Source organism: Scylla paramamosain, chromosome 8, assembly GCF_035594125.1.
Source record: "Scylla paramamosain isolate STU-SP2022 chromosome 8, ASM3559412v1, whole genome shotgun sequence".
Taxonomy (NCBI): Eukaryota; Metazoa; Arthropoda; class Malacostraca; order Decapoda; family Portunidae; genus Scylla; species Scylla paramamosain.
The window spans coordinates 1542501-1557500 of record NC_087158.1 but is presented as its reverse complement, the minus strand read 5'-3'; the positions used below and the strand labels follow the sequence as shown (position 1 = coordinate 1557500).

At 43.3% G+C, this 15000-nt stretch overlaps 1 protein-coding gene across 1 annotated transcript in view; it reads right to left on the bottom strand.

The window, feature by feature from the left end:
* LOC135102675 (sodium-dependent neutral amino acid transporter B(0)AT3-like) overlaps window positions 1–15000 on the bottom strand; it is a 25422-nt gene that overhangs the window by 437 nt on the left and 9985 nt on the right. The window contains exons 4-13 of the mRNA XM_064008058.1: window positions 14324–14575; window positions 13585–13695; window positions 11658–11859; window positions 10587–10723; window positions 9217–9418; window positions 7474–7633; window positions 5507–5651; window positions 4883–5001; window positions 1144–1291; window positions 1–107 (exon numbers count right to left, since the gene is read on the bottom strand). The exon at window positions 1–107 is cut by the window's left edge and continues 437 nt beyond it. Coding sequence (XP_063864128.1) covers window positions 1–107; window positions 1144–1291; window positions 4883–5001; window positions 5507–5651; window positions 7474–7633; window positions 9217–9418; window positions 10587–10723; window positions 11658–11859; window positions 13585–13695; window positions 14324–14575 — 1583 coding nt within the window. The remainder of the gene's footprint in view (window positions 108–1143; window positions 1292–4882; window positions 5002–5506; window positions 5652–7473; window positions 7634–9216; window positions 9419–10586; window positions 10724–11657; window positions 11860–13584; window positions 13696–14323; window positions 14576–15000) is intronic.

Here is a 15000-nt window from a genome sequence, read left to right as displayed (position 1 = left end):
TGAGATCCGTGGCTGGTCATCTCCCCTCCTCCTCCACCTCCTCCACCTTCCTTCTTCTTGCCTCCGCCGCCGCCTTCGCCTCGCGCTGCTGTCTCGTCGTCTGTGGACTGAAATGGAGGGAGGGAAGGGGGTTAGTGGTGGTGGTGGTGGTTTTTTTACATTAAAGATTTTTCAGTGTTATTCATTCAGCTCATTAAATGTAAATAGGTGAATAGATAAATAAATAAATAAATGAATAAATAAGTAGATAGATAGCAACAACAAAAGCGGTTTCTCCTCTTTTTCCTCCTCCTCCTCCTCCTCCTCCTCCTCCTCCTCCTCCTCCTCCTCCTCCTCCTCCTCCTCCTTCCTCCTTCCTGCCGAAATTGTAAACAGCAATAGTATTGAATCATTCAAAAATAAAATAGACAAATATTTAAAAGCAAATCCCCAACAAGCTCTCTTCTTGTCCGAATAATTACTAAATTCACTATTAAACTCTTATTCAACAGTTTTAATATAACTTGTATTAACTTTGAGATAGGCGTATAGAGTTCACCGTAGGGTGAATAGTAGAACTTCCGTTCATCCTTTCCTATGAAAATTTCCATGTCAGTTTTTCCATACTGCATGGTACTTTTCCCAACTATTTCCATGCCAGCGCAAGCTGGAGGGAGTGGTGGGTGGGGAGGAGCCTTCTGCTATGCTGTCCTGTCTCTCTTCACTGTAGCTAGTTAGAAGTAGTTACCAAACAGCCTTGCAAGGACCAAAAGGTCTGTTGCTGTTTGGCTTTCCTTTGTATTCCTCCTCTTCATCATCATCATCATCATCATCATCATCATATTAAATCCTTCACTGTACTACTACTACTATTACTACTATCACTACTACTAATATCACTACTACTACTACTACTACTACTACTACTACTACTACTGCTACTACTACTACTACTACTACTACTACTACCACCACTCCTACTACTATTACCACTACCACCACCACTACTACTACCACTACCACCACACACCCACCCACCCAAACCCACAGACCCACCGTCACACGCGTACTCACAAACCCACACACACACACACACACACACACACACACACACACACACACACACACACACACACACACACACACACACACACACACACGCACCCTGAGGGACTCCGTGGACACCGACAGGCAGAGGAGGGCTCGCTCGAGGGCCGTGAACCGCTGGGGCGTGATGTCCTGGGCGCTTCGTAACTCCTTCTCAGGGAACCAGGCAGGCTCCTCCTCAGACAGCATTTGGAAGCCCAGCAGACTGAGGGAGGAGGGAAGGGTTAGTGAGTGGGATGGGAAAGAAGGGTAGGCAGTGAGCGAGAGGTGTATTGAGGGAGTGTTAGAGGTGGAGTGGGAATGAAATGCAGAGGAAGGAGAGAGGTAAAGAGGGAGTGTTTGGTGGAGGGAGGGGGAAGAAAGGGAGACTAAGAGTGGTGGGCTGAGTGAGAAGCGAAGTTGCGTAGAGATAGAGAGAGAGAGAGAGAGAGAGAGAGAGAGAGAGAGAGAGAGAGAGAGAGAGAGAGAGAGAGAGAGAGAGAGAGAGAGAGAGAGAGAGAGAGAGAGAAACAGACACAGACAGAGAACTAGAGAAAGGAATACGACAAGAATGAACAAGAAAGAAAGAAAAAACACATTAAAAACACACACAAAATAAATAAATAAATACAAACGAGCAGAATTATTAAACATTCCAACCACGTCGTGACTCTTCTTAATTAAACACAGTGAAAAGGATGACCGGGCGAGGACAGGCGGCACAGAGAGAGAGAGAGAGAGAGAGAGGGAGAGAGGCAAGTCCTATTAGGTTGTAGCATGTAGAGGAGCGCAGTGTTCTTCCTTACCCCTCCAAGTAGCAGCGAACGCAAAGCTTGGCCTGGTGAGTGTAGCAAGGGACCTTACACTTGCATTAATTAAGCTTGTTTGCTGTGTTAGAAAAGATAGTAGTTTGTTTACTTGAGAGAGAGAGAGAGAGAGAGAGAGAGAGAGAGAGAGAGAGAGAGAGAGAGAGAGAGAGAGATTAATATATTCTTGGAAGGAAACTATTTTATTTTCTTTCCTACATGGCCAGTGTTTTATATTTACATAGATGACAGACAGATGGGCACAGAGACAGATACAAGTTACTGATATCTAGTGTGTACCTGGATAGACAGACAGGTGTGTATTTATGTATGAGTGACAGCTGTGTGTACCTCAAATATATAGATAGACAGATGTATAGATTAATGGACAGCTATGTGTAAATAAACAGGTAGATAGAGGTAGATAAAACAAATATTTATACTGATTAAACAGGTGCATGTATATTGAGAGACAGGTGAACAGACAGGTAAACTTAATTAGCGCTTTAACTGAAGACTTCACCCCTTTCACTTAGGTAGATAAAGACTTACTTAATTGCCCACTTGATATGATAACCTTCTCACTTAACACTTAACACAAAAACGTGTGTAAATTGTAGTTTAAATAAAAAAAAATAAATAGGTAAGAAAGATATCATAAAGAAAGGATGAATAAAAGAGAGAAAGGAAACCACGAAACTTAAGGAGAAATGTGGAAGAGGAGGAGGAAGAGGAAGAGGAGGAGGAGGAGGAGGAATACCTTAAAAATGGAGGAAAGTGGGTTGCGAGACTCATGAAAAGGAAATGAGTGGAGGAAAAACGCAGGAATAAAAGAATGAAGGAAGGAAGAAAGAAGGAGAACAAAATGAAGGAATGAAAGAAGATGGATGGAAATATATGAGGAATGATGGAAGTGGAGGAATACGAGGAGGAGGAGGAGGAGGAGGTAGCATACGTCCACCCAGATCAAAGTGACACCATGAGAGAGAGAGAGAGAGAGAGAGAGAGAGAGAGAGAGAGAGAGAGAGAGAGAGAGAGAGAGAGAGAGAGAGAGAGAGAGAGATTGGATTAGCTTGGTCATCAGTAGTGGAAATCAGGGAATCAATAAAACCTCTCTCTCTCTCTCTCTCTCTCTCTCTCTCTCTCTCTCTCTCTCTCTCTCTCTCTCTCTCTCTCTCTCTCTCTCTCTCTCACTCTCTCGTAACTTTTCAAGAACTTACATTTATGAGAGTGTAAAAGGCGAAACGAAAGAGGAAAAGAGAAAATAAGGAAGGAAGGAAGGAAGGAAGGAAGGAAGAGGAGAGGGATAAATGTGAGAATTAGAGAAGGAAAGATAAGAATAAAAAGAGGCGTGAATAGATTTATGAATGTAGAAAGGAAGGAAGGAACTAACGAAAAGGAAGAGAAGATAAAAAAAGAGAGAAGGAAAGAAGGAAAGAGAAAGAGAGATAAATATGAAAGAGTGAAGGAAAGATAAGCAAAAAAAGACGAGACGTGATTGGAAATATGAATGGAGAAAGGAAGGAAGACAAAAGAAGAAAAAGGAAAAGATAAGGAGGAAAGGAAAGAAAAAAAGAAAAAAAACAAGAAAGTCAGACACAATAGTGGAAAGGAAAGAAGATATAGCAAAAAATAAAATAAAAAAAAGCAAAAAGGAGGATAGAATAATAGAAAGAAAGAAAGGAATAAAAGAGGAGAGAGGAAGGAAATACGAACAGTGAGAAGTGGAGGAGTAATGGAGAGGAACTGAACTAGTGAGAAAGAAAGGGAAGAAGAGAAGAACGAAGAGAATTCGTAAAATTCGTAAAAGGAGAATAAGAGGAAGAGGAGGAGGAGGAGGAGGACGAAGAAGAGGTAGGAGGAGAAAAAAAGGCAAGAAAAAAACAAGACGAAGTGAAGAAGAAGAAGAAAAAACGAAGTAAAACAGGAAGAAGATAGATGATAAAAGAAGAAGAAGAAGAAGAAAGAAAATTAAACTTTTACGAAGAAAAAAGTTAAGAAAATGAGAAACGAAAGAGGAATAAAAAACAGGTTAAGAGGAAAGTTTAAGAAAGAAAATATAATTAAAAAAAAAAAAAAGCGACTGGAGGGAAGGAGAGGAAGGAGGAGGGGAGGGAGGAGTGGAGGTGAGTGGCAGGAGGACAGGAAATGAAAACGTGAAGAAATAAATGGGAATGGGAGGAGGAAGGAATGCTGAGGAAGGTGGAAGTGGGAGGAGGAGGAAGGAAGGGAAGAAGAAGAAGAAAAGAAGATACTTAAAATGAAGAGGAAGAAAGAAAAAAAGCTTGATTACCAGAAAGAAGTGAAAAAATGAGTAGGAGGAAAAGAAGGGAAAGGAAAGAAGCATAACAAAAGAAGAAGAAAAGAAGAAAAGAAAGAAAACAATGGAAGAAGAAAAAAAGAAAACAACTAAGAAAAAGAAAAAGAAAGAAACTTAACTGAAGGAGAGAAAGAAAGAAAAGAACTGAAATGAAGAAGAAAAGGAAGAAAAACTAACTTACCTCAACATAAAAGTGAGAAAAGGTAAGGAAATTAAAAAAATAGAGGTGGAAAGTAAAGTTTTTGACGAACGCAACTAAAAAAAAATAGCAAAGAATGGAAGAGAAGAAGAAAATAAAAGAACCAGAGGATAAGTGGGGAGTAGAACAAGAAGTGCAGGATCTAAGGATGAGAGGGCAGGACGGTAGGATAAGAGAAAAGAATAAGAGGTAGACAAATGTACAGAAGGGCATGACCAGGATAACAGGACAAGATTGTAGGATGAGAGAACGGAACAGTAAGGACGGATGGGATGGCAGGGCGAGATAACAGTAGGATAGGAGGATATGAGGGCAGGATGGTAGGATTAAGGTAGATTACGAGATTAGGATAAGAGATAGAAAGATAGAAAAAAAAAACAGAGATAGAAAGATAGAAAAAAAAACAAGAGCAAACATATTGAGGGATACAGAAGATGGGATTACAGTAGGATTAGTTTAGTACAGTAGGATGAGAGGTGCTGGGTGGCTCACTTGGCGAAGGGCACGATGACTATCCACATGAGAGGCAGGAAGACGAGCAGTCCTGCCATCACCCACGCCCACCACGGCCACTGACGGTTGATGCTCATGCCGCTCTCTGTGTCCCACGCCTGCAACGGTGGCACCCTCTTTGTTTCTCACTCATTTACTCTGTCACAGTCACTTCCTTCCTTCCTTCCTTCCTTCCTCTCTCAGTCAGTCAATCACTCACTCATTTTCTTATTCATTCTCTCTTGGTGTCAGTCAGTCAGTCACTCACTCACTCACTCACTCACTCACTCAGTAAGTAGACATGCAATACTCTTAAACGTGTCACTAGCACAACATAAATGACTTCGTAAAGGACTCGCCAAATAAAAAAAAAAGTGACTCACCAAATAGACTGACCCACACCTCACTGACTCATCTCCACGCCAAAATAACTCAATAACTCACCACTGTGCTTTAATAATTTACCACACACACACACACACACACACACACACACACACACACACACACACACACACACACACACACACACACACACACACACACACACACACACACACACACACACACCATTACCTCACCACACACCACCAGACTCACACCACACAGACACCACTCACTCACCAGGTACGTGCTGCCCTCCACCGCCATCTTGACCAGGGAGGCGGCCAGAATGGTGATCATGAGCAGCGGGGACACCACTTTCCAGCACACCAGCCAGTACAGTGAGGGGCGAGACCCGCACATCAGCTCCACGTCACTGGCGAATCTAAAGACACGCACGCATCATCATCACCATCATTATCATCATCATTATCATTATTATCATCATTGTCATCATCATCGTCATTATTGTTATCAACATTATTATATTCATCTGTTTAATTATCTGTGTATCCATTTATCTATATATATCTGTCTGTATTTATCTTTCTATTCATCTATCTATGTATATGTCTCTTTCTCTGTCTATCTATCTACCTACTTACCTATCTATCTATCTATCTATCTATCTATCTATCTATCTATTAAAATAAGAGAAGAAAAGAAAAAGAAACAAAATAAAAAAAGATAAACTAAATCAGGAAAAAGAACAAGAGAAGAAAAGAAAAGCGGAAGAAAAATAAAAAAAAAAAATAATAAGGAAAAGAAAACAAGAAAAGAAGATAATTAACGAAATAACAAGAAGAAATCTCTATACGGAAGAAAGAAGAGAGAAATAAAACAAAGACAAATAGCCGATACCACACAGCCAGTACACTGAGGAGAACAACACACACACCAGTCATTCCACTTACCCACCCCACCTTCACTCTTGCTCATTCCTCAGTCTAATACAAGTTACATCGTTAGTCACTTCAATCTATATTTCTACTGGTTTTACATCGTCGTTCATCCAGTAACACACACACACAAAAAAAAAACTTTAAAACGGTGCACCATCCCGGTTTCCACACACACACACACACACACACACACACACACACACACACACACACACACACACAGTTAATCTAGTATTTGTAATATATACCAGCCATTTAACTTTCGGTGTGTTTTGTAAATTTCCTCTGTTTTATGTGTGTGTGTGTGTGTGTGTGTTTGTATTTTGTGTTCATTTGTGTAGTTGGCGTAGTTTGTGTGAATTGTAGCGTGTTTACGAGAGAGAGAGAGAGAGAGAGAGAGAGAGAGAGAGAGAGAGAGAGAGAGAGAGAGAGAGAGAGAGAGAGAGAGAGAAACTGTAGTGTGTGTATTTATTTATCTACTATCTGTATTTAACTATTTACGTTGTTACAGAATTGAAATGTGTGCCTGTCTGTCTGTGTGTCTGTCTGTCTGTCTGTCTGTCTGTCTGTGTTCGTGTCTCTGTTTGTGTGTCTATCCATTTCAAATTTATCGAGCGTTGTATACAGACGTGGAGTCCACAATGTCTGAGTCCACTACTAACGAAGCTCCTCCCTCGTTACTGATTTTGAAAGGTTCAGGGTTCGAAAGAAAACGGAGTGTGTTGAGGTGACCGAATTCTAGAGAAGCGATGCGGTGTTTCGTAAAATTTCGTCAAGTCACTTAATGAGTTTACGTTGTAGTATTTTCTAAACATTCTTAAACTTTTAAAGGGAAACTTACGTATACCACAAAAAAAAGCCACTTACAAGTTTGCCAGAGAGAGAGAGAGAGACAGAGAGAGAGAGAGAGAGAGAGAGAGAGAGAGAGAGAGAGAGAGAGAGAGAGAGAGAGAGAGAGAGAGAGAGAGAGAGAGAGAATATAACTTTATATACTCGTAGCTAGATGAAAGTTTTTAAGGAAGTTCGTTTCCGAAAAGTTTTGATACACACCGAAACTATGGAAAAAGGTGTTATGAAGGACGTGGGGTTGGGGGGGAGGGATATTACACACACACACACACACACATTACCACTCCACATACAGAGGTCACCCATCCAAGAACTAACCAGACCCCCCGTTGCTTAACCTCATTGATCGGAGAAGTGTATTGAGCATAGTATAATCTTTAGCCTTTCTCATTCATCTTCCGCTTTCACCACCTCACCTCTCACCACACACACACACACACACACACACACACACACCTCTTAATGCCGTAGATGTAGCTAATCCCGACACACTCCATAAGGCCGATGACGAGGAGTGGGATGTTGCCAGCGAAGGAGTCAAACAGTTGGAAGACGTAGTTGCCAGCGCCGTGAGTGAAGATCAGGGAGATGAAGAAGCAGATGATGCACACGATACCTGCACGAGAGGTTGAAGGAGGAGAGAGGGATTAAGACAAGTGCTGGAATAGGAAAGTGGCAGTGCTTGGAATATGATGAAGGTGGTGAAGAAGGAAGGGAAAGGGTGGAGAGGAATAAAAACCTGACTGGGAGAGAGAGAGAGAGAGAGAGAGAGAGAGAGAGAGAGAGAGAGAGATTCAGATTAGTATTGGAAAGGGAAAACTGGCAGTGCTTGGAATATATGCAGAAGGCGGTGAAGGAGGGAGAGAGAGATTAAAATTAGTACTGCAAGCGGAAATCGGTAGTATTTAGGATATAATGCAGGAGAGAAATAGGAAGGAAAGGACAGAAGCCGACCGAGTGGGAGAGGGATAAAGATTAACGCAGAGAAACTGACAGTACTTACAATATAATGCAGAAGACGATAAAGGAAGGAAGAAAGAGAGGGAGAGGGAGAAAAATAGATTAATAAAGGATAAGAAAGGAAGAAAAACCTCCTGGAGGGAAGAAAAGAACAAAAAAAGAGGAAAGGAGGGAAGTTTTGAATAGTCAGGGAGAGAAGGGGAAGAAAACGGAGGGAGGATAGTGTGAGAAGCACCAACACCTTGCCGAGAGAAAAGGGAGACTTAAGAAGACGGAGATGATGGGTAAGAGTAAAGAGAGGTTATGAGGTGCAGGGAGGAAAGGGAGGATAAAGGAGAGCGCCGCGGGGAGTACTTTCAAAGGAGGGTAATAGAAGAAGAAAAAAGGGGGAGAGGAGTTAACAGAGGCATTTTTGAGCGTTTAGAAGGAAGGGAAATACTTGGAAGAGTACTGAGAAATGTCTGGCAGTCTATGTAGGAAAGGAGTGGAGGAGGCAAGCGTCGTGAACTTAGACGACATACGAACAGACATAAAGAAAATAACATCCGATAAGGCACAGGAACAGAAGAAAGAAGGAAGAGGAAAGAGTAACATAAGATGGCAAGAGATGAAGATAGGCAGATACAAATGCATGGAAGAGGAGAATTTTGGAGGATACAGAGGGATGGAGGAAAGTATGGCAGGAGGAAAGGAAGGAGAGGAGAGATCAGGAGAGTCTGAAGGGAGAGGGAGGGTATAGAATGAGGCAGAAGTGAAGAGAGTACGGAAGGAAGGAAGGAAGGAAGGAAGGGAGGGAGGGAGGGTGAGGAGAGCCTGGAGGAAAGGAGAGAGAGGGAAAGAGAAGGAAGGGAGTAATAGAATAGAGGAAAGATCACGAAGGAAGGGAAGAGAGAGAGAGAGAGAGAGAGAGAGAGAGAGAGAGAGAGAGAGAGAGAGAGAGAGAGAGAGAGAGAGAGAGAGAGAGAGAGAGAGAGAGAGAGAGAGAGAGAGTTCACACACAGGTAACCTTTCCCATTCATCACTCACCTGCCCACACCTTGTCCACACCTGTCCCTTTCTATCCTCACCTGTCTACTCATCCCCCACTTGTTCCTCTTTCACCTCACCTGTATTCAACTGGCCCAACACTCCCCTACCCTGTCCTCACATTGAATCCCTTGTCCTTTTCTGTCCTCACCTGTCTCCAATCCCTCCCACCTGTCCCCACCTTGTCCCCTCACCTGTCTGCCTCACCCTCACCTGAGATGGCTTCCTTCCTGAGGTTGGGGAACACCTTCAGGTCGATGAGGGAGGAGATGACGCCCTCCAACGTGCCGAACTGCGAGTCTGCCCCGAGCGTGAACAGCATGAGGAAGAAGAGCACTGCCCACAGGGGAGGGAAGGGAAACTGGTTGATAGCCTCCGTGAAGATGATGAAGGCCAGACCCGTGCCTGCCGCGGACTGGAGGGGAGAAGGAGGGGGATGGGTTACGGTGCTGCTGAAGGAGGTGAAGGAGGAACACAAAGGAAGAAAGAATTGTTTTGATGTTTCTGTTGAACGAGCAGGAGGGCATCAAGGTACTGCTGAAGGAGGAGGAGGAGGAGAAGGAGAAGGAAGTGGAGGGCAGAGGGAGGAGGATGAGGTTATGTACTGCTGAAGGAGGTGAAGAAGGAACACAAAGGAAGAAGTAATTGTTTTGATGCTTCTGTTGAACGAGCAGGAGGGCATCAAGGTACTGCTGAAGGAGGAGGAAAAGGAGAAAGAAGAGGAAGAATATAAAGGAAGAAAGGCCAAGGTGCTGCTGCTGAAGAAGGAAGGGAAGGGAAGGAGGGTTTAGATACTGGTGAAGGAGGAAGTAGAGGAGGAACACAAAGGAAGAAGGAAATGGGGGCAGAAAATGATAAAGTGAACCTGGTTAGTCGGGAAGAGACGATAGATGATAATATTTAGGCTGTTAAGATAGCAAAAGGGAAGGTAGATGATAATATTGAACCTCTTAAGACAGCCTTTGTATTCCTCCTCCTTCTCCTCCTTCGTCAGGAATAATATGACCCTCTTTTCTTTTGTCTTCTTCCTTCTCCACTTTCAGCAGCAGAAACCTGATCCTTCTTCCTTTATTTTCTTCATCCTTATCGTTTTAACACACTCACGTTTATCTTTAACTCTCTTCACTGTCATAGGCTCAGTTTTATCACCTGTCATCTCATTCACCGTCTGAACCCAACCTTCAATTTATCAGATTCAGACATAATAAACTCTGATATAACGGACCGGACAAAAAAAAAAAAAAGATGGAAAGATAGTCAAGTAAATATATAGACAGATACACGGATGAACAGACTGATGGATAAATGAACGAATACAAAGATAGAATGACTTCGGTTATAACGGACCGAACAGATGCGCTTTGCCCTCTCACCACGACTATTTTCAAAGGCCACAGAGATGACTAGCCGGGTTCTCACGAGTGTTTATCCCGTTCATAATGTAGAAATCTCGTTAATCTGTCACTAGAACCGTAAAAAACAGCACTGAAAAACCGTGTAACTTCGACTAGAGCCTTTCGAATATAATGGAGAAGGTGCAGCGCAGAAATCTTTCAAAGGAAATCCAGTAAGCAAGACAGTACCTTCTGCAGCTCTTCCTGAATGTCACACACTGGGAGGAGACCATCGAGGTTGACATTGGGGTCCTCCTCCAGCAGCGCCTCCTTCTTCCTCTCCAGTTCCTGCAGGCAGTGGTCGTGGGTCTCGTGGGCCTTGAAGCCTTTGGAGAGGAGGAGAAAGGAGAGACATTAGAGTCCTGCAGGAGGGGAAAAACAGGTCACAGGATCTTAGAAAGGAGAAAGAGGGAATAGGATGTCATGAGCTTTTTAAGGGGATGGTAATTAGAGTCCTGCATTTGTGAATAGGATATCATAGGATGTCATGGGTCCTACAGAGGAGAAATCCTTCTTATATCCTTGGAGTGTAAGATATAGTATTAGGAGTTAGGAGAGGAGAGGAAAGGAAAAGAGAGCACTTTTTGGGAGAGGGAAGGGAACGAACGGGTTTGAGCAATGGAAGAAGAAAGAGAGGGGAGTGAGAAGAGGGGAGAGGGGAGTGAGTGCTTTATAGTCTCCAGGAATAGAAAAGGAAAGAAAGGAAAGTTGGAGGGAAGGATTGAGATGTGAGGGAGGAAGAAGACTGAGCAACACACACACACACACACACACACACACACACACACACACACACACACACACACACACACACACACACACACACACACACACACACACACACACACACACACACACATATACAAGAAGAACAAGAACAACAGTAGCAACAACAAAAAAAGAGGAAGAAAAAAAGAAGGAATGAAAGAGAAAAAGAAGAGGAAGCAGTAAGAAAGGAAGAGAAGTAGCAAAACTAAACGAAAAAAAGGAGAAATGTAAAAAAAAGACATGACTTATATGGACACCAAAACATAACTAAAACAAAACAAAAGTACATCGCCACAACACACACACACACACACACACACACACACACACACACACACACACACACACACACACACACACACACACACACACACCCCAAACACAACACACCACAACCCTCTACACCACAACCAAGCATTTTACAACACCCCCTTCAACTAACAAGCTACAACACCCCTCCCTTTCCTCCCCACGCCGACACCACCTTCTCACCCAGTATAGAGAAGACCACCACGCCGGCCAGGAGGGACGTGAAGCAGTTGGTGACGGATACCATGATGGCGTCCCTCAGACAGTTGTTATTGACAGGGTTATAAGAGCCGAACGCAATGAGGCCCCCGAACGCCAGGCCCAGGGAGAAGAAGATCTGCGTGCCTGCCTCCAGCCACACCACCGGATCCTCCAGCTTCTCCCACTGCACGACGAAGGCACAGAAGGAGGGAGGACAGAGATGCATTTATATTTAGATAGATATGTGGATAAATAGATAGACAGCTTCTTCCACTACATGGCAGAACAAAAGGGGAGGTAAATGTATATTTAGAGATACACGTTTTTATAGATAGATAGGTAGGTAGATAGGTAAATAGACAGGTAGATAGTGCGTATATAAATAGACAGGTGGATAGATGCACAGGTGAAATGAAGTATAGATGATTAGGTATATTATTAATCCTACGTCCATGAAAATTACAAGTCACATAACCTTAAGTATTCCAACAGTGATATTTCCCTTAAACACACACACACACACACACACACACACACACACACACACACACACACACACACACACACACACACACACACACACACACACACACACACACACACACACACACACACACACCATTCCACATTGTTCTTCTTTTTACCCACAACAAAAATGAAGGGCATACACACACACACACACACACACACACACACACACACACACACACACACACACCTGCATGGAGAAAGATTGTAAGGAGGAAACATGCACAGAGGGAGGGAGGGAGGGAGGGATGGAAGACAAAAAGGAAAGAGAGGGAGAAAGGGAGAGGGATAGACACAAAAATCAATACGCCGCCTGATAGAAATATGAATGGAAAGAGAGAGAGAGAGAGAGAGAGAGAGAGAGAGAGAGAGAGAGAGAGAGAGAGAGAGAGAGAGAGAGAGAGAGAGAGAGAGAAACAAAAAAAAAGAAAAAGAAAAAAAGTAGGAAGGTTAGTTGGCCAGTATGTACAAAGGCTTCACACACACACACACACACACACACACACACACACACACACACACACACACACACACACACACACACACACACACACACACACACACACACACACACAGAATACAGATTGGTACAAAAATTGGCCTGAAATAGCAACCAGACATGAATATCTCTCTCTCTCTCTCTCTCTCTCTCTCTCTCTCTCTCTCTCTCTCTCTCTCTCTCTCTAATTTTGAAGACCAGCATGAAAAAAAGAGAAAAGGACGAATTAAACGGAGAGAGAGAGAGAGAGAGAGAGAGAGAGAGAGAGAGAGAGAGAGAGAGAGAGAGAGAGAGAGAGAGAGAGAGAGAGACAGACAGACAGACAGACAGACAGACAGACAGACAGACAGACAGAGAGAGAGAGAGAGAGACCGAATGCTAAGAAGAAAAAAGAAAAAGAAAAAAAAAAAATGTAAAGGACTCTCTTCTCTTCTTTTTATCTTTTCTTTTCCGGGAACGTCAAAACTCATCCTTTTTTCCTTTTTTTTTATTTCCTTGTCTTGTCTCCTTCACGCAACAAATAAGTAAATAAACAGATAGAGAAAAAAATAACTAGATAAAATGCAATATAAATAAATACATGAATATATGATAATAGGAAAGGCGTGAGGGGAAACAGACAGACAGACAGACAGACAGACAGACAGGGAGGCAGGACATACCCGGAATTCTATGTGTGGTAAAAGACACTTGGAACATAATATCACGAAGAGAAATACCATGTAATTAAAGTAAACATTCAAAAACAAACATCAGCCAGACGAATACCCTGTCATGTTTAATTCTCGTACTTTCCTTCCTCACCATACCCAAGGCATCCCCCTTTCCTGTAGTCTCCTCTTTCACCCCGCCAGACTACCCCCCGACAAGATATGGACGTACCCTCGGCGTGAAGAGATGCGTGATCCCGTCAGACATGCCCCTCAGGGTGACGCCGCGGCAGAAGAACACGAGGAGCACCAGGTAGGGGAACACAGCAGTCACGTACACCACCTGACGAAGGGAGCGACCATGGTGACAATAATGACTGGATGAATTAAACAAATCTGTCAACTAATTTCCTTAGTGAGAGTGTTTATTTATTTGTTTATTTATTTATTTATTTTTTTTTATTGTCTCTTGATAATTTGGATACGTCACTGGAATCGCGTGTGTGTTGATAATGGTTTGTTTACATCACTGAACCACATGTTAAGTAAGGTGGTGTTTCAGTGGCTGTTTATATGTGAGTGGGTCCACGTGGGGAGGCTTTGTCATGGTTGCAGGTTATTGTTTCCATGTGATCGTGACCACGTGGGTTCATGTTGCTGTGGGTACAGATGTTGCTGACATTTTACCGTGACTACGTAAGCTGGTGTTGTTACTACAGGGTTTGTTGATGTATCTGTCATTATTATTATTATTATTATTATTATTATTATTATGTACAGGTGATTACAAAAGTTTTATTGATATAGTATTTCGTTTGCACGTACTGGAGTCACGTGGGGTGTCTGTATGTGGAGGCTTTGATGTGCATACGATGGTCTTTGGTCGGTGTGTGTGTGTGTGTGTGTGTGTGTGTGTGTGTGTGTGTGTGTGTGTGTGTGTGTGTGTGTGTGTGTGTGTGTCCTTCACCCACCTTGCCCGAGGCCACGATGCCCTTCATGATGCACACGTAGATAATGATCCAGGCGGCGCCCATGCAGCCCGCGATCTTCCAGTTGAACTGCCCCGGGTCCTCGATGCCCGTCGTGATCTCCAGCGCGTCGCGGTACCAGAAGTACTGCGTGGGCCCCGCCAGCTCGCACTCCGCCATCAGGCTCGTGCCGTTCTCCTCCACCACCCCCACCGCGTGAGGGCAGTCCCCCCACGGCAGCGGCGACTGGAAGCTCTGGAGGGATGGGAGGGAGGAGGGATGAAAGGAGAAGCAGTGAGGAGGATGAGGGAAAGAAAACGCGAGACGGTTTAGTGGAGGCTGACGATCGCTTTGTGCTTGCGTTGGGAAAGAAAAATTTAGTTGTATAACATAGTGTTATGAAATGTTCCCTGATGAATACACATCTTAAAGCGGAATACTGGAATGCTATGCAATGTACAGCGCGGGAGCAGTGTGCTTGAACGAGACCCGGGCGGCTTGTCTACACGGGTTGTCATAGGAACAGTGAAATCTTTAACATAGTGAGAAATAATATTTTCTGAAAAGTATAATCTTTTACAGGAAGCCTAGAAAATGTTATCTGTTTCTGTACCCAGTTATTAATACAGTAACATGAAAGATGACGTAGTGAAGCATGAAACAAGCGAAAGAGTTGGTGA